The sequence below is a fragment of the Crocodylus siamensis genome, chromosome 11 (assembly GCF_052110815.1).
Source record: "Crocodylus siamensis isolate JL-2025a chromosome 11, ASM5211081v1, whole genome shotgun sequence".
NCBI classification, from domain to species: Eukaryota; Metazoa; Chordata; order Crocodylia; family Crocodylidae; genus Crocodylus; species Crocodylus siamensis.
Window position 1 is genome coordinate 66,885,588 of NC_143405.1, and position 26,295 is coordinate 66,911,882.

The following is a 26,295-nucleotide window of genomic DNA, read 5'->3' on the forward strand; positions in this document are numbered from 1 at the left end:
ATGGAACAGAGAGAACAGAACTCCCACTCCGCCCTTCCTCGACACCAGGGGTCAGCAGCCCCCGGCACGTGCGCCGAGCACCGCACGCGAGACCATTTTGCTCGGCACACCACCACCCGCCTGGGCTATAGGCAGCTGCTGCCAGCCACAAAGCCCGGGCTGCTCCCAGCACGCAGCTGGGAAGCTGCAAGCCCTGCTGCAAGCAGACCGGGCTCCGTAGTTGGCAGCAGCTACCCACAGCGCGGGCCAGTTGCAGCCAGGAGGCTGTAAACATCTGCTCTGGGCTCCGGCATCGGCTCCATACCAGCAGGTGTGCACGCGCCTCGGAGCGGACGGTGGGGGAAGGGCCCAAGGTAGTGCAACCTCAGCCTCTTCCCCACTGCCGGCACAGAGCTGATGACTGGGCTCCGGAGCCTGGTGCAGCTGTTTGTGACCAACCTGGGGCATCTGCAGCAGGCAGCGAACAGGCTGCAGACAGCTGTGCCGGGCTCCACAGCCCCAGCATCAGCTCCGTGCTGGCAGCGACTACACACGCACCTCAGAGCGGACAGCGGGAGGGCTGTGCTGCCTGAGGCCCTATCCCCACCATCCACTCTGAGGAGCACCTGCACCTGCTGGTATGGAGCTGATGCTGGAGCCCAGAGCAGCTGTTTTCAGCCTCCCGGCCGCAGCCAGCCCAGGCTCTGGTAGCTGGTGCCAACCACGGAGCCCGGACCGCTTGCAGCAGGGCTTGCAGCTGAGCCTGCCTGACTCCCACTTGCTCCAAGCCCAGCCCCGACCCAGCCCCCCACCGGGATGAGGTTGGCGCTGCCCCTTGCCAGGAGCACCACACTTTTTGTGGGGTTCGCTGTGCGGGGTGGGTGGGCTAATGCGAAGGCTCTGGGCTGGGGCCTTGGCCAGCTGCACTGCAGCCCGGGGTCTGGCTCCCCAGGGAAGCACAGCGGCTCTGGAGGGACCAGGGCATTGTTGGGTCAGACTTTGTCCAGTGGCCCAGGAGCCCGGCTCCATGCACCCACGCATCTGGTTCTGTGCGTTGGTCTGCCTCTGTCTGGTTGTGTGCATCTGTGCACACACACGTGTCTGGTTCCAGACATGTGCAAGCACGCGTCTGTTCCGGGTGTGTTCTGGTTCTCTGTATTTGTCACGTGGTTCTCTGCGTGTGTCTGGTTCTCTCTCTGCTCTCCTTTTTCTTTCTCTCTCCTCTTTTATTCGTCTCTTTTTTCTCTCTCATTGCAATGTGCTCAACAAAAAAGGAATACACAACACCAAAGGCAACATTTATGATTATTAAATATACTAGTGTGCAGTGTGTCCTGCCATGTACCACCTCCCCCGCCCCCCGGCCTCATTTTGTTTTTCTGGCACGCCGGCACTCTGGCACCTTCCATGGTAGACGCTGTGGTTTTTTCCGCACTCCGGCCAAAAAAAACATTGCCTACCCCTGCTCTACACTTACCATTTTGGATTGTTTTATTATGTCCCTTCTATTTTCTCCTAAATATGCCCAAATCCTTTGACTCACTCGCGCTTTTGCTTAAGGGGAGACCAGCAGACTGCACAGTCAAAGTGACTACTAAGATTTCACTGGAAAGTCGAATCTGCAGTACCCTAACCCCAACCCCAACCCTGCTTAGGAAGCCTGGGGGCTTTCCGAATGTTCCAGCAGCTTGCCATGGACACGAGGCTCTTCCCAGGACATGCACAGGAAACAGAATAAATACTCTTCCAGCTCAAGAGACGGTACTGAAATGTTTGAAAACTGTTTAATGTTTGTCCATCTCCTATATACTAAAAACAGAGCCCAGTGCTATGCAGGGAAATGGTTTCCAGCATAAACCCCATCCACAAGCCGGTTTTCAGGCAGGAAAAAAAAATGTACAATGAATTAGCATTATTCTTAAATAATGCATGAGCTGCCCCATTTCAACTGACAGAGCCTGAAACTGCCTCTGGACAAAACGTTCATTGACAGCCGCTTCCACTCACACGCTGAATGGAGCAGGCTGGAGCTGGCACAGACGCTTACATGCTGTTAGCTGCAATTGTAGTGACAACCGCTTCGTGGCAATCAATAGTGCACGACCAACTTTGCTAAAAAATCCTCAGGCCATTGGATACACTTGTTAAAAAGACCCCACGTCTTCTGCAGCACAATAGGCCCAAGTGATGCAGCAAGGAGCCTAGGATACTTTTCCAGGAGTTATGTGGCAGGGCACCTCTCCTTCCCCTCCCCTGTTCAGCCCAATCCAGACAGGACTCTGTGCTGTTTGTTTTACCCCCTTCCAAGTCGGGGGTTGGAGTCACTCACCTCCTGCTGCTGCTCCACATCTTGAGCCTGACAAGGGCGCATATAAAAAGGGCTGGATTTCAGGGGCAACTGAGGTGTGTGCGACTCCAGCCACTGCTCCTTTCCTTTGGCAGGTGGAACAGGAAGGCCAGGGGTCCAGGAGAGTGGGAGGGGAGACCTGACAAGCTGGGTGAAGGGCTGGCCACAGACTATGGGGTGCCCAGCTTCTCAGCTCCCAGACTCTTCCACACCTCCTGCCGCCTCTGCCCCAGGCCTTCTCATCTGCCTCAGGATCTCCAGTGGACGTCCTAAAGCCTCCCTAGTGACTGCAGTAATAGTCTGTTTCCCAAAGTGACTCCTGAGGCAGCCTCCAGGATGTCGCAGAACCACAGCATGTCCGTGACCTTTACTGATCACAAGTGGAAAGGACTTCAGGTTTTAGCACCCTGGTGAAGCAAAGGAGCTCCAGCTCCACAGCGTCCCTAACACCACGCTGGAGCACTTGCCCATACTGAGCAGAGGGGAAACCCTCAACCATTTTCTGCAGCTGCTACGGGGTCCTGGGCAGTCAACCATGCAAGAAGAGATGTTGTTCACTCCTGGTTAGCTGAAGAAATCTGCTGATATCACAGGACAAAAGCACATACGGATAGTCCTGTCCAAATCAGGGCTAAGTCCACCGACTCACTGGCCTCATTCCTGCAGTGACTCTTTCCCACTTCTCCCTTGCCATGGAAATCAAAGGGATGCCTACAGCAGATCATGCACTTTTTATAGGAGCTCAGAAAAAGATGGAACATGGTGTCAGGACAACTTTTCTCCAAACAGAAAATACTCCTGGATTAGTGACTATGATGTGGAAAGGAAGGACTGCTGCCAGAGACTGGTTTGTATTTAAATGATCTCTCTGTTCTCATTAGCCCTAATATGGAACCAGTGCAACATGCACGGCACCCTCCCTGCCTGCCTCCGGGTGAAAGAAGCAGGCACTAGGACGGAGCAAGGGAGACCACAAAGCCTGCGATTCAAGATGTTTCAACCACCACTTTCAAGTGCCAAGTTTGCTGCTGGGCAGGCAGCAGGGCCCGGAGGCTGGCTCCTCCATGTGCATCCCACAGGTCAGCCTGCAACCCAGTTCTTTAGCCTGATGCGGGCAGTGGGAGCACTGGGCACCAGCCAGCAGTGGCAGGAAGGCCAGAAGGGCTCTGTGCATTTGGAAAGTGTGGGCTGTTCCTCCACCCACGCTAGCAATAGTACGAGCTGCACACTGTCTGCAGGCTCCAGGCAGACACCAGCCCCTCTAGACTCTGGGGCTGGTGCTGGCACTCGCACTCAGCCACAACAGGGTTCATTACACACTTCTGGAAAATGGGACTTACACTGGAAGGGCAGACAGACCCCGCCCCCAGCAAAAGACAACCACTACAGATCTCCCAAGAGTCACACATCAGACCCACGTTCCCCTTCATGAGACCCTTACATATCACCCTGAAAGAGAAGTAAAGTGCAGCTGCACTTGCTTTTAGGCCTGTTTATACTGTCAAAGCAGTATGAAGTCAACGCAATACAAAAAGGAATCGCCCAAGAAGCCCAGGTCAGCCACTTACCGCTGGTAGCTGGACACAGTTGGAACTAACATCATATTCAATATAAGCCACTTCATCCCCCTGCTCTGATTTCCCATCCTTGGTGTAGCAGACATCCCGAGTCCAGGTGGTCAGGCGGTCCACCTCTTCCATGGTGTAGACGCAGAGCGCAGACTCCTCGCTCAATTTGCCTGATGAAGCCTGCCAGGCAGAGAAGGTGGTGAAGAGCACCTCTCCCTGGGTGCTGAGCCTCCCCTTGGCCAGGCTGCTGCCTGGCTGGGCAACGTAGGCAGCTTGCAGGAGGCTGTAAGTGTTCTCCGCGCCCCGGCAGAGCAGCGGCAGCTCCACATAGGAGTAATAATGAGAGTCGTCCAGGCAGATCCGTGAAATGTACGTCTTGTACTCCCGCGACTGCGACTTGAGGTCCCGGCGGTAAAACAGGAAGTAGACGCTGGTGCGGTAGGCAAAGGCCTTAATGAAATGGTGGTTATACTCCGAGAGCCGGCCCACGGCCAGCTTTGCTGTTTCCTCGTAGGAGAAGATGGAATGGGAGTCAGCTCCAGGCACGTCCCCGCCAGGAGCCCAGAGGTTTCGCGTGGTGATGGGAGGGATGCCCCCCCCGACACCTCGGCTGGTGTAGCCTCGCCCCACAAACAGCAGGGGCACGTTGTCCTTTGAGTACCCTACCAGTCCCACCGTTGTGATATTTGGGTCATTGGCAGCCACATACTGCGTGTCTCCAGGGCTCTCTGGGCGAAAGAGAACCTGGTCGATGGAGGCGAGGCTCCTCTTCTCACAGATCCCCTGGTGCACACTGCCACAGACAATCAGCTCCCCTTGTGCTGCGTTCACCAGTAACAGCTTGTTGTGGTTGTCGGTGTAGTGCGCCTGTGGGCACTCCAGCTTTGCGACCGGGGGCAGGCAATCCTTGCTGTCTAAAACAGGTCCGATCTGAACCGTATTCTCCAAGGATAGGTCAGACATCAGCTGGAAAAGAAAGTTAGTGGCCCCCAAATACAGGGTCCCAGTCTCCGAGTCCATAGTCAGGTGCAGAAATTTTGTGGCGTTGTGTGAAAAGGTGACATAGTGCAGTCCCCCTGGAACTGCTGCCCCCAGGAAACAGAGAACAGGAAGGAGGTTTCCCAGAGGCATGGTCAATGTTCTGCGAGAGGGAGAAAGCTGTTACCCTCCAGCCCCAGGAAGGAAGGTGAGCACAGGTCAGTCTGTCAGCACAGCACTCAGGGTCATGAGAAGAGACGCGCCAGGAGGACTCAGGATAAATCAGGAGACCAAACAGCCAGAGAGATGAAAACGAATGAGGAAATCTGTAGGAATACCAGAGGTAGGAGACCCGTGAGAATATCCATGGTGCTGTTTGCCTCCCAGGCCATCATGGTGACAGACTGAGCATATATCTTGATAGCAGTGAAGCCAGAGTATGACAGGTATTCCTGGGATTTTGTACCAGAGGTTACTTCACATGTCGGTAGAGCGTCTCATCTCCACGGCAGACTCAGAACTTGGCCCAGTTACCTACGAAACAGGAAACTGAGAGTCACATTTCTTTCACAGAACGTAACCAAAGCACAGCTCTACGAGGGTGCCACCAATGCCCTCGTAAGTAGAGGGTGCTCTTTACACTATGAAAACTAATACCAATAGGTCAGGAGCCGGTTCAGGTAGAGCAGTCCCCTCCCACAGCTGAAGCACAGGCCACCTTTGCAGCATAGACAGGCAGGAGCCATGTTACCACGTTCCCGGACCACACAGAGAACGTGTGCTTGATCTGGATCGTTAACGTAAACTCGCCAGAGCACGGGACATGTCTGTGCTGCGCGTGGTACCAAATGGGCACCGCTGGAAATCATTAACAGAAAGAAAAATGAATGGCCTGTTGGGAAAAGACAGATGTGGACTGCATCTACCCTCCAGAGCTGGCCTTTATGTGGCGGGCAGACCCCAGCACAGGCCTGCTCTGCCCCACCGCTGTGCTCTCCGACGGTCTGCAACCCCACGTTAGCATTTCAGATCTCAGACTGAGCCAGTCTCCCACGCAGACAGTGCTGATCCTGTCTGCCAGTGCCGGTCCATCTTCCGGCTCAGGCTTGCACCAAGCAGAGACCAGCGGCGGCAGAACCGTGCTCCGTCGCCGATACGCATCCTCCTGCTTCCAGAAACAGACATACGAGCTCCATTCACAACGTGCTGCAAAACCTCTGCGGGGAGAAACGCTGCGTCGCAGTGCTAGTCCAATAAAGGAGAACAAAACAAGCCAGGCCTCCCTCTTATTGACCAATTCACAGGCTGACACCATCCTGAATTCATTGCTATGGCAACCATCCACTCCGGGGTGAGAGGTGGTGGCTGCCTCGGTTGTGGAAGCAGAAGGGGGGCGCAGAGACGAAGCAGAGCTCATTTCCCCGCCGCCCTCTGGAATATCCCAGGAGGATCCTTCCTCCCACCTCCAATTAATCTTACTCCTGGTAACATTTTGTTGCCATGACAAGCGCACGGGGCCAGCCCTCCACCCTGCCGCCGGGGGCCGGGGGGCAGCCTGCCCAGGCCAGAGCATCCCACCAGGGCTCTGACTCCCCGCGCCCGTTCTTCGCTGCAGCCTTTGGAAACAAAGGCCCCAGCTGCTCGTCAGCTCGATGGCTGCCGGTGTCATTGCAGCACTGAAGTGACCGCCGGGCCTCCTGAAGGGTGGGCACAGGCCATAACCCGATGCTCCGAACTCAGGCCTAAGCACAGAAAGACGATGTGTTATTTATGTCCGTAGAGCTGCCAGGCCCTAGCTGGAGCTCCCCTCCTCGCGCTTCTGTGCAGCCTGGCCCAGGCAGCTGTCGACGGGCGGGAGCGGGCAGAAGGGATGGCTGTGATAAACAGGCCTGAGGGAGGGGGCCTGTTATCCTCATCACGGACAGCTTCCGTCTCCTCAGAGCCTGGGAGCTAGTCAGTCCCTGGCAGAGCCATGCTCTCTCCATGGCTGTACCGCCGCCTCTGCACAACCTGCGTTCCTCTAAGCCCTCCCAAACTCCCAGCTGAGGACTGCTGGGAAACCTGCGTAACTGGGTCTCAATGGAGCCAGGTGAGGGCTCTGGAACATCACTTTTGAGAGGTGCAAACTATCACGAACACAGATACTCCTTTACCGTCCCATCACGAACACGGTACCAACCACGACCACCTGGTGGTTACCAGTCCCCGTCCCTGCGTGAAGAAAAAAGAGGGCAGGCACAGGTCTGTGCAAGCCGCCGAGAACGGGATTTCGTTCCGGTGCCAGAAGGGGCGGCGGCTGCTGGATGGCACCAGGGGTTTTCCTCCCACTCCAGGAGCCAAGCCTGGGCAGCCACAGATACGTGGAAGCTGCCCCGGGGCTGGCAGAGCCCAGAGCTCACAGCGCCCCGCTGAGCAGGTCTGCAGGGAGCAGCGCCCACGCCAGCAATCCTGCTCCCCCCGGGTGAGACTGTGGCATTTTGCAGGGAGGCTTGGCAATACTTGCCTCACAGTCTCCTGGAGCTTGTTACTGAGATCTTATTGCAGAGCTCCAAGGGCTGCCCCCACTCAGGGAGCATCACCCAGAGGCAGAGCAGTGGGAAACGAGCTCGCACTGCTCTGAGAAACCACTGCCCTGGACTGCTGCAGGACTCTGCCGACTGCTTGTCTAACCCTGAGTGTGAAACCCCTGGTGCGGAGTGGCCTCTCCCAGGTGGCTCCTGAGCACATGCAATAACCACCAAGAGACGCTGGCTCTACCCTGGTCTTCAGCACCGTCCTGGCAATTCACCAGTCCTCTCTACCTATCGGCTTCCCCATGTGCAGAGCAGAGATGACCCTGTTGTGAGAATCGATTCTGCAATGCTCAGTAAGAGGAAGGTGCTACAGATACAATCACTGTTGAACAGAGGGCTTTGTGCAGCTCTGAAAGCACGCCACTCTCCGCTTGCTGTAGGTAACTAAGCAGCACTGCTGAGACACGCACGCACACACACTGATGCTACCCTGGCGCCCTGCCCATCGGCACACACACACATTGATTCACATCACACCAGTGCTAGCTTTGTCTAGGCTACACACACAGAGGCTTTGTGTGCAGTGGATAACGGACAGCTAGAATTTTCTGCTCCCAAAACTCACCACAGGTTTTCACCCTCCATCCATTTAAAGCCTCATAAATAAAAATAGCAGTAAAGAAAATCTGAGCATGCCTGGGAATCTGCGAACACTGAAACAGAAGCCATTAGACCAGAAGCTCTGCTCTCACAGCAAAATTGATCCCATAAATGCAGGCAGAGAGCACAGGAGGTGCAGAACTCAGCAACAGCCAAGGGCAAGACTCAAACTTCCAGCACACAAGCGGTGCTTGGGTTCAATGACATCTGTACTTCATCTTGCCTTGTTCGGATGTACACCTTCCTGCAAATGAGGGTTGGAGCAGGACCCTGGTCCTTCCATGCGCCCGCAACATACTGCCCTTGGTGCCTCCTCGGTTCCATCCACACTAAAGACGCAACTGTTACTGCACTACCCTGAAGGCACAACCACGTGCCAGACTCATGAGTGAGGAAGTGACAGCAGTCTGGGGAGAGTCAGAGCCACAGGAGACAGGGTACATCTTATTTCCAGAGAGGCAAGTACTCGCAGGGTGTGGGGCACATCTGCTTCCCAGGAGAAAAGGCAGATTTTATTTCCAGAAGAACAGGAGTCATGGGACATGCAACACTTCTTTTCCCCAAGGGGCAGGAGATTAACAAAGGATGTAGGTGCTTTTGTTTCCAGGAGGATAGTGACTATGAGTTGTGTTACGTTTTGGGATTTTTTTTTCTGAGGTGACAGTATCCAGAAAGTACAGGTCTTTTTATTTTGGGGGACGGGGGAATGGAACTGAATTACTGGACTGTGGGACATATCTTGTTTCCCGAGGACACTTCCAAGGGAGCCCTCATAGGTGAAGAGGGTATTTTTTGCAGGGGCCACCCATTTAAGGGATGCAGGGCAGTTTGGGTCTTGTGGGAGACAGTATTCAAGTCTTTTAAAAGTTGCCATTGGCCTGGTGATGGCTCTGGATTTTTGCCTCAGCATCTATGCTGGAAATACAGCATTATGGACACAGCTATATCAGCAGAGTGCTTTGCATCTTATTTCTGGGTGAACCAAAAACCTGTGGTCCTGGCAGAAGCACTTCTTAGATGACAGACTCATCTGCATGGGGAAGGTTGTACTCCAGCTAACCTGACAACACTCTTGATGTAGACAAGGCTCGAGTAGCCCACAGGCCCAGGATGAGCAGGGGAATTCAAGCTCCCATGATGCTCTTGTCACTCAAAACTCTCTCTCTCAGCCTGCAGTGAAGCATATGATTAGATAAGAGTAGCTGTGTGTGCAGCTTGTTTACTGTCTGAAATGCCTTTGCTCCGACCACGGGCTAAAAAAAACTTTGCTTTAAGGGGACTGTTACTCCCAGGTCCCAAATGCAAAGACATGCAGGTGCCTGGAATCGAGCTGCCGCTGCAGGGTGATAAGCCTCTGGGGACTTTAGGGTAGTATGCCCAGGTCTCAGGAGAAGAACAGGTAAGGGCAAGGGGCAAGACACCCAAGCTGGCAGCACACAGGAACTGGAAAGCAGAGCCAGCCCCATAAACCACAGGGCCTAGGCTGTACTTCATCTAAAATTATGCTTGGGAAACCAGCCTTGTACTTTAAACACGTCTCATGCTATGCTCTAGTCAAAGTCCTGGAACATCATGAAGCCTGAGGTGACGCTCCTGCTGAGAGTGAAGTTTAAAGCGGTTCCCCACTGCAAGATCTCCCAGGTAAATACTTCCAGCTGCAGTTAGAGAAAGCATTGGTTGGTGAGGAGAAGCATGCCATGAGATGGCAGATGTGAGACATCTAGAAGCAGATAGTTGACAATGCATGTTCTGCAAAGGGCTTCATATCATCTCCTGAATGGTGCACACATATTGAATATAGTGCTCTTAACTACGCTGTTGTAAGTAGGCAAGTCTGTGGTTCTGGTGTAAATGAACGCGCCTCCCAATTGCACGTCACTGGGACTACAGGTGCTAACCTAGACATTTGTTTATCACTTAAAAAAAAAAAAAAAAGAAAGCAGTGGAGTTTGATTCAATCTCTCAAGCTATTTAGTTATTCCTCAATCGAGGTTGATTTTTTTTTTCCAAGTACAGTAAGGGGTAAGATTGTTTTTCCCTATATCCATGTCTTTGGTTAAGTTCATCATAATCCTTCAAGGATGGGAAGGGAAGAGGACATATTTAAACACAACTGTTCATCACAATTTACAGTACTATATAAAGGACTCCACCTGTGCTCAACCCCATAAGCCCAGTGAAAGCAAAAGATGCAGCTTTTACTAACTGACAGAAAACCAAACTTGTGACTAAAGTCACTCTTCAGGTAACTGCCACAGTTTAAAGATTTTTTTTTAAACAGTCAGAGATTTTTTTAATCAATTCTAGCCAACAAGAAAAGACACAGGCCGTAATTCTGCACGTTTCCCTTCTCTGATGCAGAGTACTGAAATGACACTTCCGGGCTTCATTTAGTTAATCCAGACTGCAGCAGAAGGGACAGAGGATTAATCATTTGTGTCAGGAAACCCTGATCTGCTGTCATAGAGCAGATGGAATTGATGAGAAAGCAAGGGTGCCACTTAGTTTTATTGCAGTTTCCAAGTCACAGCTTCCCTCTGCAGCACCACTCTCATCCCACCAGGTCTCAGGTGTGACACGGCTGCTGGAAGATCCTCTCCCATCTTCCACAAGATAACACGCAGCCACTGCCAACTCCACCCCGGCAAAGCTCTATCGTTTTGTTGACCTGCGCAGATTATTCCAGTCCTCAGATTAATCTTCCTAACCACCGCATCATACTCTCCCAAACGTGATGAGCAGATTAAGCTGTAGCTTCCTGGCTAGATGCCATGGTCATAAAACCAACAGATTTCTACAGGGAGGCAAATGCCCCAGCCATGATCACCCTCAGCTTTCTGACCAGCTTCAGCAGCATTAGTGAAAGCCCTGGCACGCTGGAGCCAGCATAGAGCAGGTGCAGCACACACATTTCTAAGTTCCCTTCATACGTGGAGCTGAACAGCAATTCCCGGGCTCCGACACACTCTGTCCTCCTAGCCCTTGGGAAGAACAGGGTTGATCTCAGTGCTGTTTTTGTCTCGGTACCTCATGCACCCCAGCAGGACCTGTCCCATCTCCCAGCTGACCAGGAGCCCTTCACAGATCTCCTGAACATCAGAACAAACCTTTCTGATGCCTGGTGCCAGGCCCAGCTCCCACCTGATCCCTGAGATGGCAGCTTTGTTCCAGCTGTGTCAGCTCTGGGATGCAGAGCTGCAGAAGAGGAAATAACACTGGTCTTTGCAGAGGGGTGTCATAGAGAAAGCACCAGAATCTGAGTTCTCACACAGTATCTTGGTCAGAGATACAGGCTGATGATTTTATCTTACAAGGTACAGTCACCACCTGAGCTGCAGTCATGACAACACGTGATAAAATCCTGAAGACAAGTGCCAAAGCCAAGGCATGGAGGTGCTTGCACTCTAGAGAGAATGCAGCCCTCATACTTGGACCAGAACTCTAGCAGTTTTCCTCTAGCAGGGCATTTTCTTTCTAACAGGGAGAAGTCAGTATTTCTTAATTCCTTGATAACTGCTGCTTCTCTCCATAGCACATTTATTCTGGCGGATATTGCTGGGGAGGATACAATACAAGGATGGAAAGCATTTTGTGCAATGTCAGCTGGACTCCAGCCAGGGTCTTGATGATGACCCACCCTCTGTATCTAGTTTTTCAATGCGACTAAGAGAGAGCTTCGGTTCCAGGTTTACATGGAGGCTGACCCTGTAGAATTTCCTCAGGGAGAACAAAACCTTCAGAGTTGATGCATTACGGGAGAACTGTCCTCAGACCTCAGGAGAAGGAAATTGGTACTACTACTTTAAGAGCAGTGAGATTTGGGGAAAAAGCCCTGTTCTGTGTTGTGGGAGAGCTGAAGAAGAGCCAACAGCTGCAACAGAGGAGGATAATGGCAGCAGGGCAGGGGCTGAAGCAGGAAGTCCCAAGGCTGGGTATTAAGGTGGCTGGCAGAAGAAACAGTAGAATGAATTTGGAGCGATGTAACCCAAAGAAATGACATGGCTGTGCTGCAGGTGTTAAGAGTGAGCTGAGCTGCAGCCCTTCCCATCAGCAAGCTTCCATCAGGCTCTGGCTTGGGCTGATGTCAGTACAGACTATAGCTCGTGCAGGCTGCCCGTCTTGGGGGGAACCTGTGGTGCAGCAACAGGATTCCAGCAGAGACTGCTGATAAGTCATGTCATAAAGGCTGCAGCATCTGGGAAACATTACAAGACTGCAGAGCTGCTCAGTTTGGCTTTTACATTATTTTAGTATTTGACAATAACTTAATTTTCCAAAACGGCTTTCACACCAGTTGCCAAACTGCTCTGTTTGGACCAGATGCTTTGGAAGGGTCACTGCTGCCTGTCCTCCCCCTCTCTGCTCAGGCTCCCGCGGTACTGATGGAAAGGTGAAAGATCTGCCTCGGAAGCAGGATGGCAAGAGTCTGGACTGAAGCCCTGTGAACAGACTGGTCCAGAAACAGTTTGGACAGCACCTGACCTTTTCAGTGCAATTGCTTTTTCCCCCAGAGGCTGTCCATCTCTTCAGCAGCATGCCCTCTACACAGGGGGAGGCGGCAGGCTAGAAGTCGTGCGCTCTCCACAGTGCTCCTCCTCGATGGCTCCCACACACGAAGATTAGATACGCTCCTAGATTCCAGAGACAGGAGCCCAGCCCTGCTTCATATGGCACAGCTCTGAGAAAGGAGAGCTAAAGAGGCCTAAAGGAACATTAAGCCACCTTTAGCCACCTGCACCCCAAGAGGGGGGCCCTTGGGGCATCTCTAAGTAGTGCCAACTGGGAACCCTCCCCAAGGAGGCAATACAGTAGACAGGGATTTCCTGACACAGTGGCTCCCTGCCACATGCTCTCTGGCAGGGTAGGTTCGCCCTGCCCCCGCCCCACAGAACCAGGCAAGCTAGACTTCTGTTGCTTTTGAACCATCAGAACGAGAGCCAGCATCCACCCCAGATCCCCACGTCAGGACAGGCAGGCTTCATCCCTGCAGCCAGCCCACTCTGCACTGACTGCACTTTTGCAGAAGCAGCTGGATTAGTGCTTAGCTAGGAGACATCAAGAAGATACTAGAACAACACAGGGAGCAGATTACAAGCTGATACTGGCCCTGCTATGCTGCAACAGGGGGGAAATCTACTCAGAAAGAGAGCAGGCCAGCAGTACAAGTTGCAGAAAGCAAGACACACAAGTGCCTAAGTGCCAGCTGCTAAGATACAAACCAGCAACTTTATAGATTGGATCCGGCTTTTAGTAGACCCCGTGCGCTATGCAAATAATGCCGAGCCTCTGGAGTTCCAAGACCTCCTGCAAGAGCTGTCTTATAAAGAAAGGGAGGAACTTCCCTCTCTGAAGATAGTTCCTTGAGTTCAAGTGATAATTAAACTTCCTTGCCTTCACTTAGTGTCCTGGGAAAGCACTCTCTTCTTGGTTTAGTAGCAGCTGATGTTTGTGGACAGTGTCAGCAGCTCTGCCTAGAACCAGTACGACACACTTTTCGGCCATTTGAAAATGGGCGTAACATGCTACAACTAGATCAGCAGCATTTATTCCCACTCCCCACTCTTGCCCAGGGATAGGACAGAGACCTGAAATTCCAGTAGCTACCACAATTCACTACCTGTTCATTTTAAGATCACGTTATGCTCTAGGAATGTGGTGTATCACTATTCTACCATATTTTATTATACACATATAGAGCTAAAGCTACTTCCCCACCTAGCGCCATGCTTTTTGGAAAAGTGTACAGCTTTGGGGGCACAGATCAGGCAGTACAACGTTCAAATACCAACCTCTGTATGTTGTAGAGATGTTTTCATGGTATATTTTGGGCATAGAAGACAGGGTAGAGTTGCACCTTATAAATTAACCAATGAAAGCTGCAGAAGCTATAAGGCATTTTAGGGTCATATCTAGAAGCCAATGAATTTCTGGATCAAACTAGGTCCCATGAAATCCCACTGTTCACTCAGCTCTTGCGAGCCACCCACATTTTCAAGCTGCTGTCAGGAATCATGGATGAAACAGCCCTGAGCACTGTGCATTAATGCCAACAGACTGATCTGCACATGCTGGCAGTCATGCCGGTAGATGGATGCGGATGACTTGGGAGACATCCCTGGCAGTGTCACAGCAATGACGGCAGAGGAGAAGGAGGATGAAATGAAGCAGTTACTCATGTGCAAGCTTTCCTTGGAGCAGCTTGTCTCCACTACCTCAGTGCTCAGCCGGGCACTGGCTGACAGGACAGGAGTGGTACACTGCACACCCGGCAGTGGCAGGAGAATTTCAGGATGTGTGAAGCTCCTTCCCTAGGAGCCTGCGCAGTCATGCTGGAGCTGCAGCAGCTGAAATACAGCATGAATGACGCCCTTCGGCATACAGCAACAAGTAGCCGCTCCTCTGTGGAGTCCTGCTGTCTGGCTGGTGCTGACAAGGGGACAACAGGTGGGTGTTGTCAGAGGGGTGTGCTGCTGCCCCAGGCCATAATGTACGGCAATGGGTGGAGATTACTGATGGGTCTGCATGACTGGGGCAGTACCTCTCCATGGTACTGCAGGGCCTGGGGGAGCATCTGGACTCCTACTGACATTAACATGGGAGATCTGGGTAGGACCATGGTGCCAGGACACCCAAAACCGTGGCTCTGCTTATTGCAGTGAGAAATGGCACTTCAGTCCCTGTGACTGCTATGGACATCAAATCTGTTGCAATTCCTGCTGTCGTTCTGGGAGATAGCCTGTCCAACTTAAGCAGCCTTCCCCTGGATACTGGCACAGGATAAGGGGACTAGTTACCTCCATCTTGCAGAGCCACCAAGACTGAACACGGAGGTTCCCCGATGACAAGGCTAGATGCTTATGAGCAAGAGCTGCCCTGTATAACAGGTGCCTACTGCATTTTTCACTGATAAGAAGAAACAGAGGCGGAGCCTTTTTGAACAGTCAGAGGGTGCGTCCACCACACACATGCAGGCACGTGTGCTTTCAGCGGCTCAAATAAGAGTGGCACAAACTTGTACTAGGAATTTTTGCCTCGGCACACATGTCTGAACATGCACTTTGGTGTGGGGCAAGTTGTGCCACCTGGGGCATACCGACCCTGCCCAGTTCCTCCCGGATCTGCAGCCAGGGGGAGCTGGAGGCTGAAGCCAGCACCTGTTCTGGCCCCAGCGGTATAAAAAGCTCCCCTGGCCAGCAGCTCAGGGCTACTTGCTCTCAGAAGCTTCTGGCACCCACCCCAAAGGCTGAGTCTGTACTCCACCCTCATCCTATGAGCCACGGGGACCTCAGCTGGTGGCTCCTTCATGGAGCCGTTGCCACAGGCAGGTATGTGGCAAGCTTCACAGATACCCCAGTCTCCTGCCCCTTCTGTGGGCAGAGAGAGACCCTGGTTCACATGACTCTTGAGTGCACCAGGCTGCAACCCCTCCACCTCCACCTCCAGAACCTCCTCCTGAGGTTCTGGTTGAATTTCACCCCCCCCCCTTTTTGTTTTTGGTCACTCAATCTGCAGCCCCACAAAGTCCCGGGACCTCCTGGCCCACCTCCTCCTGGCCCTGCCCAACTGGGCCCTATACTTGACCTAGGAGGAGGCTCTGGCCAAGGAGGTGGGGCTGCTTTCCTTTAACTTGTCTGTGCATGTTTCTCTGGGCACAGCGTCAGTAGGCAGCGTTCATCGGCTCCTTGGATGCCTCCGAGGTGTGGCCCGGGGGCTCTGCTCAGTGTCCCCCTCAAGCACACTCATTTTCACATTTTGACCCTCTGACCCACACAAGACTCCTATCCTGGCTTTTTTTATTACTTGTCCCAAGAATTGAGTTGTACCACTCACTCATTAGTCCCACACGGGGTTATTAGTTAGCCAGGTGGGCCTTAGGGCCCACAGTATGTGTGTTACAAATAGGTAAGAGCTTCTGGGGCCTGGCCTATTGGTATCTGGGGACACTAGCCCCTTGTGCCAGCTGGACTGCTGAAGCAGCCCTAACCTAGAGTTCCCTGCACCCTCTACCCACTGCAGCAGTCTGGCAGTGGAGGCTGCTGCCCAACTATAACCTGCTGCCACCTGCGACAGCATGCGGCCCCAAGGCTGCGCCTGCCTGGCCCGGATGGGAACCGCACGGCCAGCGGGGCTCTAGCATGGGCACTGCAGCAGAGGCATCTGCACTTCTGGGCCAGCTGTTAGGGGGCTGTGACTGCACAGCTGGCCTGTGGCACTGCTGCCATGTGTGCCCCTGCCTTGCCATCTGGGCAGCTATCGCCTGAAAGATGCTCTTAGTGTGGTGGCCTGCTTTGAACTGTCAAAGCATGTCCTCCTGTCTCCAAATGGCCAGGAGATCAGCCACCTCATTTGCTCTCCAGCTGGGTCCCAGGTGCCAGCCCTGAGCAGGCTTCGCTGCCTGGGTTTTGCCACTTGCCTCACTATCAGGAATCCTAGTGATCCCTATTTAAAAACTGCAAAGTCTCCGCTTAAAAAAAATTCCACATTCACTCTTTAAAATACCCCCAAATCCATGTGCTTCCACCAGCACCAGGGGCTGTATGCTGGGGGGGGCACAGCTGCGACATGCAGGCATGTGGCACACACCCCCGCCCCCAAACCCCATGTCTCTGTTAACTTGTGCCCAGATCCCAGTCACACCACAGCCTTGCCCCACTTCTGCTTACCCCAGCATGCTACGGGTGCGTGCCCCACGTGCTGGGGCAGCAGAAGCACTGTAGAAACACTCTGGCCAGACACCAGAATGTCTCTCTGGAGGACCCATCTCCGGGTCGCCTCAGGGCACGGTCCCAGACCATGTCTTGCCCTGCTTTTTTCCTTTTGATACGTATTGAATTGGAGCCTGCGCTGCAAATACACAGTGCGGGGAACATTTTTTTGCTCCCAGTGTGCCTCTTGCAGCATCTCAAATTGCTTTGAGATGCTGCAAAAGGCACGTGAGAGCTCATCTGGACATGCCCAGAGGGGCTAACTCCAGCACATTATGCTAACATTGGCATATTAACCCCCTGGGACTGGGGACAAGGTTGAGCTCTTACTCTGAGGACAGGTGATAAGCCATGAAAAAATGTGTGCAAGTACAAATTCAGCTATGCTTTATGCAACGATTTCATGGAATTTTTCAACCAACCTATAAAATAAGTGATCAAATACATAAACAAGAGCAGTTGCTGCTGTGCAATAAGGATAGCAGAGCAGCACTGTGGCAGACATGCCCAGAGTGCCAAGTGCTCTCATTTGTGTTGCCTGTCCCAGGTACAGGCACTGGAGGTTGGGACTGTCCTTCCTGTCTGGGGGTCAGGCCAGGGAGGGAGGAACCTGGCACCTGCAGCTAGGGTAGGGAAGGTAGGAGTGACCCAGGTCTCAGGCCACAGCAGCACTCAGTCCTCTGTGTTCACAGGAGTGGGGCTCTTCCAGTACAGCATCCTCCACGGGTTGCAAGACACAGCAAGGTTGAGGGTTGTCATGGACAGCGTCACTGTAGTGTGCAGCCTCTGCATCAGTGGCACACATTTCCATTTCTTCGACAATGCATGCCCTGAACAGCCACAGACCACTACTTCTCTGTGGAGTCACAGTGAAAAGAAACCCTCCCTTCACAATTCAGCATTCTTCAGTCTCTGTCAGGATAGCACTACAATGTTACTAAACAAGAACTCATGTTCTCCATCTCCTTTTCCCCTAAAAGTTTGCCAGGTCCTCAGTAACTCCCATCTTGTGGGAAGCACCATGTCAGATGCCAGGGTGGCAGAGAACTGGCATGAGTTGGCCAGGTCTGGAATTGCCTACATGCTTCTGCAGGCTATTCTTATATTGAGGAAGGTTACCCCAAGATAAATCCAGGAGCCAGAGACAAGGATCTCATGCTAAAAGGCCACTGGTAATCAAAGACTCACATTGGAAGAGTGCCCTCAAGATTGGAGGAATGGTAGGGAACCACTTCCAAATGAGGAAGACCCGAGAAAGTTGCACTAAAAGCACACTGTCTTGTCTTTGCTCTTTTCTAACTCCTGCAGGTCACCATAAAGCACGCTGCACAGACTGCTTGCTACACAGCAATAGGTTTGAACCCACAGTGCTAGCATAGAGAACCTAATTAAAAAGGTCCGTGAACATCTTATCATTACCGTGTATTACAAAATATATATCTAGCCTAACGTTAGCCATTTCTGTCATAAAATGTAAGACCTGGGCACTACCAGGCTGCGAGCCAAGGTAATTTTCCTACTGCTTTTTTTTGCTTTTACGGCAGTTCACATGCCTGCCCTGCAGTGTATTTGGCTTTCCAGCTCCCACAACGCTGAAGCCATCACCACCAGTGCAGGCAGGGCGAGGGATGGTACTTGGTACTTGACCAGGAGGGTCTAAAAACCAAACCAGCGGTACAGGAAATGGAATGTGGCGAGGAAGAAGGACCCGCACATGGGTGCAAGGCAGCTTGTCCCAAAACACTCAAGTTAATCCAAATAACCTCTAAGCACTGACAACCCTTCAGACTCCAACGATTCCCCTGATTTTACTCCACAGCTCACAGGGACACTGTTCGTTAAAATTACTGGTTTTCAACCTTTATTCATTTGTGGACCCCTAAAAACTTTCAAATGGAGGTGCAGACCCCTATGAATTGTAAGCCTGGGTATTCACATACTTCTGATTGATCATCAGTCATCTTTCATGGGAACCTTAGACAGTCTCTGGACCACCATGGGTCTGTGGACCACAGGTTGAAAACCACGGGTCTAGATCTTTGCCTCTGTTGCTCAGAGGAGATTTCTGGGGGATTTTCCTACTGTATTTTTTAAGACATTAGTACATCATCTAAATAGACATAGGTAAATGGGGATCTTATTATGGCTGTACAGTGCTAACAACCGCATCACACACAGTACACTCACACCTCTGACCTGGCAGATGCCCAGCTGCATGCATCAACCATCCAGACACCTGAAGTAGCACTCCCTTGGGCTCCCCTCTCTCAGAATGACAGAAGAACTACATTTGCTGTGGGCAGGGAGCCAGAGCAGACAGGCAACCCTATGAGGAGGGACAAAAAAAACAGCTGCAAGCGCTTTGGGCACTGGTCATTTCATTCCCGTGGAAGTGCAAGGCTGCAGCTTGCCTCCATCAGGGCAGGTGAACTTGGAGCAGCTGGACCAAGCTGGGTGTGCAAAAGCTCTCTATTTGCACTAGAGCAGGAGTTTGAGACTGGGATCCTATGTGGCAAACTGGGCACACAGCTCCCATCTCAAGAGCTTACTGCCCAAGTCTTTTCTCCTTAATGCCTCAGAGGAAAAGTGAAACCCCCTCAGGAAGCAGTGAGGTAGTGAAGCGAGAGGAGTAGCAGCCAGACCTTCCAACAAGCAATGACAGTCCGGATGTAGGCTGCATGGCTGTTACGGCAGATGGGACACAGATACTACCTAGTGTCACAAGGAGTTCCTTCCTCTCCCTCCCTCCCAAGGGCTCTCTAGCCATCCAGCTCCACCCTCTAATTCAGTTTCATTTACAAAAGGCAGGGCAGAGTGGCACCTTGGAGGTGAACTGGTTCAGAGAGGCATAAGCCTTTGTAGACACTCACTCAAGCCTCTCTGAACCAGTTAGCCTCTAAGGCAGAAGACAGGGTAGACACTGCACTTTACAGACTAACCACAGTAGACAGATACAGCACAAGCTTTCATGGGCTGAAGTTGACTTCACTGGTTGATCTCAGCAGCTCTTGTTAGTCTAGAAGGTGCACATCTACCCTTTTACTTGACTTCAGAGTTACACGGCTAACTACATCTCTCCAGTCGCTAACGTCCCACCCTGCCTTGCCTTCTGCCTCTCCATTTCATTTACCTGAGCAGTTCCTTGCTTATGTGAAAGGCAGTGTTGGGAGCCTGTGGAGGGCCAGAGGGAGGACAGGAAAGGCTTGCTTGGGGCAGACAGGATGGTGGGGGACTTTAAATACAAAAGCAAACAAACCTGCCATGAATGAATAAACTGAGACCTGTGGTCATCCCAACTGCTCGGCTTGTGTACTGAACTCCTTTCCCACACCCTTCCTGTATCTTCAAGGGAGGGACTATCTTCCTCTGTGCTTGGAAAATGCCAAGCGAATCTTGGGCACTGCTATGGTATAAATAAGTCTTAAAAAGAAGTGATAAAAAGGTAGGCTGGACAGCACTTTGAAGAGAGGGATATAAATTGACAAAATAATCTGCGACCAATTGAACAATGTCAGATTGGCAGGCAGCATTTGAGTGAGGCTGGCTGGAGTCCAATATTTGAATTAAATATTTGTAGGCCCTAGTGGGAAACACTACTCAAATTCATGGGTGAACCAAACCCAAAAGAGAGAGATCATATGGGCCACAAGCTAGATTTAAACAAAAAGATGACTTTGAGAGACACTCTTGGCCTGACGACGAAGAGGGAGCTGGGAAACGATAACCATCCCAGCTTCTCAGCATAGTGACAGACATCCACTTTCCCTCATCAGCATCCTTCAGCAGGACCCTAGAGGCATCTTCAAACACCCCAGCACCAGAGCAAGTGCCTTTAGGACAGAAAAAATATAGGACCTGTAACAGGAGAGGCCTCATGCTCCCACAGCGTGGCGTGCAAGAAAGAGGACGGAAGCCTTCCCCAGCCTGCTTTGGCAAGCAAAGTAGAAAACACCTCCTGCACACACACTGGGGAAGGAGTGGGCCTTCTGCTCTCCCAACCCAACAGCTTCAGACAGGCATCCAAACAGGTCCCAAAAAGATGCCTATATTAGAATAATTATAAAGCCATGAGAGGTGCAAATGGCCCGCGTCACGGGGCTCCAGGGTCTCAGAGCCCTACTAAGGGACAAGACCTAGGAAACATTCAAGTGCTGGCGTGTGAGCACCACAGTGGGCAGCTCTCCCATGGGAAACATGTCAAGGGGACATAGGAAATCCCCACAGTGGAGAACTCTGGGGCCAAGAATGAGCCTGAACCTACATGCTGCCATGCACCACACAAAAGGACCTCCCTCCATACGCTCACGGGTGCAAGACGCACCATCACATGCCCATTCACCCTATCCACTCTGCTCAGAGGCCGTGTTCCTCCTCTGCAGCACACTACTTCCTGGGGTCATGTTTTCAAGCAGCTCCCAGCCAGGTTTTCAAGTGCCCAGCCTCTACAGTTAGAAAATCCAGACCTCAGTGGTAAAGCAATTCTTACTGGAGAAAGCGTAGGATCAGCACAGCAATACAAGGAGTACGTACTGCAGTGGGAAGGAGCAACACCTAATCCTTCTGAGCACAGAACCGACCTCCACAATGCCCTCCCACCTGCAGTTTCCTACAGCATGTACCTTAAGCATTTCAAGGCCTAGACACCACTTCCTTTCAGCCCTCTCCTCAGTCTGGAAAGCCTCTAGCAGCCTTTCATGAGCAGCTAACACTGCAGATATGCCATGCACTAGTTGAGATTAACTACTTTCTTTCCTGAGCTTTGTAAAAAGAAAAGAGAACCTTCTCGCAGCTTCCAGATCTGTACAACATCTGTACAACATGCACCTGTCCACATCAACTTCCCTCTGGATAGGCAAATCATCCCAGTGCCCTATGGCAGCCTGCAGAGAGATGTAAGACCTGACACTTAATTACATTAAGGACCATTTATACTGCTTGAACAGTTATGTTCCCCATGATAGTGCAGGAAACAGACACTGCTGTACAAGTGAAAAACAGGCTCTTCATCCATTACACTTTAAAAGGGATTTACCAGGCTGATCACAGTTCTGGGTGGAGCATTCCAGTAAGCCCCAGAAAAATTCAGCACATGGCTCCTGAGGCTTCAAACCAGCCTCCCGTAGGTCACCCACATCCATGCTGCACCTCTTGGGCACCTTCCTCAACTGTTGTTTAAGCATTTTCTTTGCTGGGAATATAGTGTCAAAGCACTGCAGAATTGTGTGGGGACCAGCCAAAGTTCAGGAGAGCCTGCACAAGCAAGCAGCTTTGTTGGCTTCTAGCCATTTTGTAAGACAGAGAGCATTTTAAAACCTTTACCACTGGACACTGGTGTTATAGTGCAAGTAGGCCAACATCAGCAGTCACAGAGAAAGAATAAAGCACTATAATGAGCAAGCATGTAGTAGGAGAAATTCCTGCCCAAAACACAACTCGTAGTCAATTTATACCTTGAGACGTCTGGATCAAAAGCCTCCGATGTCTACATTCTAGTCAGCAACACTGCTCTTCCTCATACAAAAATGTCTGTTGTCTAGTTCTTTCCTGAATCTTAAACTATTTCCCTCTGTTCTGGAACAGAATTTCATAGATTGATCACACCCTGAGTACATAAGCCACGATGCGTTTTAGAGTTTGATGCCCTTGAGGTCTTCTCTTTGCTCTTGTATTATTACAAAGAGCAAAACAGAGGACTAGCTAGTTTTGTATTTTAAAAAGCCAACCTATTTTTCCTCCTTCCAAGCAAGACAACACAGGTTGCTGTTAAACCCACTTTAGGTGGATGCTGCCCTTTTTGGACCCTCTTTACTATTTCTGCCTGTTATAATAGACTCATTCATTTTCTCTGGTGCTGAAGAGAGACTCCCTCACGTGCAATTCCCCACAATCACACCTCACTTTTATCCTTCCAGACATACATACAGCATTCATCACCAATCTGCCCTGCAGCACAGCCTGTCACACTACTAGCGTCTAGGATTCCCTCATTGCTACCATTAACATGAATAAACACAGAGAAAGAAAGGACTGTTCCTTATCTCCCCTCTGACCATAACCAAATTGCTTACCAATTCTGCAACCAGGATGTCTAGGCGACCTGGGTGGCCCTGAGAATCTTTCAAGGGTTACATGGGGTGTCACACAGTGTTAGTACTGTTAGGTGTGCAGATGCGATTCCCAAGATAAACCCAGTCATTTCGAACGGGAATCCATAGCATTAAAACCATTCTGACCTGCTTGGATCTTTCTGAGCAATTTGGAACAGAATTTTTTTCTGCAGACAACTTCCCCTCCCCCCCCCAACAAAAAACCCGACTGAAGATCAAGGGCTGGTATTTTCTGAGGGGTGCCTTGAGTCCAATGAGGGGTGCCTTGAGTCTAAAAATGTTGAAAACCACTGCTTTATATAAACCTTTTGAAAAGGTATAGCAGAGCTCAGATATCCCATCCTTAAAGACATTTAAATGCATGTTTTTGTTGTACTTAAACCCAAAGAGCCAAAGATAGCATCCTAATCTGGCTCTTTCACATGGGCTGGATTCTTGTTGTACCACAGAGTTAAAGTTATTTTTAAGTGCAGAAAAGGATTACTATGACCGTTAATATCTGATCTTCAGCATAGCACTGGCCACTGAACTTCACCAAGCAATTCCTGCATGGTCTGATTTCTGGCAGAGTTAGGACAAATAGTTTAGAAAGACATCCTCTCTTGACCTGAAGACCACTGATGATGAAGAACCAATGATCTCCCTAATAAACTGCTCCAGTGATTGATTATGCTCTCCTTGTTATACATGTACACCAATCCTAGTCCAAATTTGCCTAGATTCAGCATCTAGCCAGAGGAACCTGTTGTGCCTTTGCTGGATGAGAAAGCCCTTTGTTATAACCTTTTTTCCTCCTCATCCAGGTACATGTGGGAAGTCATCTCTTAACCTTTACCAGGATAAGCTAAATTTAGTTTCTTAGATCTCAATATAAGGCATGCTTTGCAGACCTTAATTAATTCCTTGCATCTTTCCTCTCAAGTTTCTTCAGCTTGTCATCCTCAGTTTTAAAGTGTGGGCATTAGAAAACTAGACATACTAGTGTCATGTTAAAGACCAAGGCACCAGTTCCTCCGGGAGCTCCAGTTATCACCACAGAGCTCTGCCAGGATGAAGCAACTCATGCCTCATGCCACACAACCAGTGTCCTGTTAGCATCTCAGCTGATTCCAGAGGGATGGGACCCCCTGAGGCTGCCAAGCTGGCAGTATTGCTGGGCTCAGCCACTGTATAAATCACAGCAGGGAGAACAGGGGATTGTCTGATATTTGCTGGCCCTGGTCCCTGAAAGAGTTCTGTTGTCTGTTGTTTAAAACCATCCCCTTGTGTGGCAGTTTCTAAATTAAAATAAAATAAAATAAAAAAAAAATCAAAAAAAAAAATCACTTGTTACATTCCAGCACTTCAAGAAACAAGCTCCAGAATCTGAGGAGCGAAAAAGGCTTCTGGCATGAAGCAGGGCATAGATTAACCTTGGGCGCCACTTAAGTTTATAAACCACATACCAGCCTCCAGGGACAGGGCCAACAACAGAGATGTGAAAGACAAAGGGGGCAAGGAGAGGAAGAGCTTGCCCTGTAAAGGTAAAACTTGAAAAACAAAGCTCCTCTTCAGCACGCAGAGATGCCCTGCCTGCTGTACACGGCTATCATCTGTGTTTGTCCCTAGGTTCATCTCACCCCCACCCCCCAACCACACACCAAATGCACTCAGGAAACCTGCTTCCCTCAACAGAAACTCTAGTGCCACAATGAGGCCTGGTGAGTTTGGCAGCTCTGGAAGATTGAGCAACTGAGGTTGAGAGAGTCAATACTGTGGGGCCTGAACACTGGCACTAGTACAGGGGATACGGTGCGGACCCTGGTGCAGTCTGCTTACCCTCGGGACTCCTGGGGGCGTCGAGACACCTTCACTTCTCTTATGGGTCAGTGCATCTCAAGCTAGAAAAGAACAAAACACAACATGAAATGCAAAGCGTTTTCTCCATCAAGTGAGACCCTCCAAGCTCCAGCCCCCGTGGGCACTTCCCCCCTGAGAAGGCCTGGTTCAGCCCACTGCACAAAGTCCAGGCAGCCTTGGGAAACAATGGGGTCTTTCTTGCCAGGGCAAGATTTTGGCTAGCCTACCAAATCACCCGTCCAACCACAGACACAGAGACACCCCCAGCTGTGTCTACAGGGGAGAAGAGTCTGTTGGCATGGTAGCAGTACACCCTAACTTTCTTCTAATGAACAGGGATAAATGTTTTGTTCTCATTAGGAAAAATACAGACACATTCCTGATTAGTGAGTAATGTCTCTGCCTTTGGGAGATTAGCTCAGCTTGGAATGGTTTCAGTTTAACCTACTCTAGTTTTTCCCCGGAGCAGTTATTCTCTGGGGGTTACAGGTTTTTCCCAAGAGCAGAGGCTTCCACATCTCTTAACCCCAGGGTCTTGAGATGGCTCCAGGGAAGAACGGACTAAGGTAAGGAACCCAACTGAGCCAGTATGCAGAACCGGTGCTTGCACAGTTGGGCCCCAGCCCCCACCCGCTGATCTGCAAGGTCCATCATGACATGTCCAACATGAAGCAGCATCCACTCTGCCACAACTGTCAGCAGAACGTGCAACTTTCAGTCACCACCTAACAAGGGGCCAGGGGTTCCTTCTCCAGCCACAAGGATTACAGTCATAGAAAAGCAGGGTCAGAAGCATCCTCAGGAGGTCACCTAGTCCAGCCTCCTGCCCAGGGCAGGCTCATCCCTAGCTAAACCATGCAGTTCAACTCATTCTTAGAGCTGTGCAAAATGCCACTCACACAAGCATGAGGCAAAATGCCTAAGGCCACCAAAAACACCCTGAGCTGCCACAAGTAAAGTCGAGGCACGAGGGCACCGTCACTGTTCTGACACTGCACATTCAGGAAGCAGCATCATGAAATACAGTGAAGAGATCCAAGGAAGAGGGCCACGCAAGGCAACCGCCTTCCCAAGAGTCTATGCCGAGTACAAGAGGTAAAATTCCTTCCTGACGGCAAAGTAGCAATCAGTCTGACCCTGAGCAGAGGGCAAGACCCTGTAAATCGGGAACCTCCAGGTTTTGTCCCAGCCAAGACTTTGGCACACCTCTGCCAAAATCCCCAGCCTTTATTGCAGCCAACACCCAATTCCTCCAAGGAAGGTATTAAATAACCCTGATATCCATTAGCAACAAGAGAGAAGGAATACTTTCCTGGCCCCATGTGACAACTAGCAAAGCCTGGGGGGAAAATAAAAACACACTCCCCATTCTGCACTGCAACCCGGGGGCTACAAACACAACTCTTCTTTCCGTGATCTCAACCTGTCCATAAACTTTTCCCAGCTCCTTTAATCTTCTTTTATAACCAAGCCAGTTGTAGACCTCTGCTTTCCCTCTCCTGCTGCTGAGCCCTCTCCACAGCACTTCCTAGACCAGCGATTCTCAACCTTTTTTGTACCAGGACCCATCTGTAAACATAATGGCCAGTCATGAGATAG

General features: G+C 51.1%; 1 protein-coding gene across 8 annotated transcripts in view; it reads right to left on the reverse strand.

The window, feature by feature from the left end:
- Window positions 1–26,295, reverse strand: part of PLXNB1 (plexin B1) — an 87,707-nt gene that overhangs the window by 33,831 nt on the left and 27,581 nt on the right. For 6 of the 8 annotated variants that reach the window (XM_090021651.1, XM_090021647.1, XM_090021650.1 and 3 more), the window contains exons 2-3: window positions 24,676–24,737; window positions 3,895–5,406 (exon numbers count right to left, since the gene is read on the reverse strand). In XM_090021651.1, coding sequence (XP_089877777.1) covers window positions 3,895–5,025 — 1,131 coding nt within the window. In that variant the 5' untranslated portion in view covers window positions 5,026–5,406; window positions 24,676–24,737. The remainder of the gene's footprint in view (window positions 1–3,894; window positions 5,407–24,675; window positions 24,738–26,295) is intronic. The other 2 variants (XM_090021653.1, XM_090021652.1) reach the window with 1 other exon arrangement.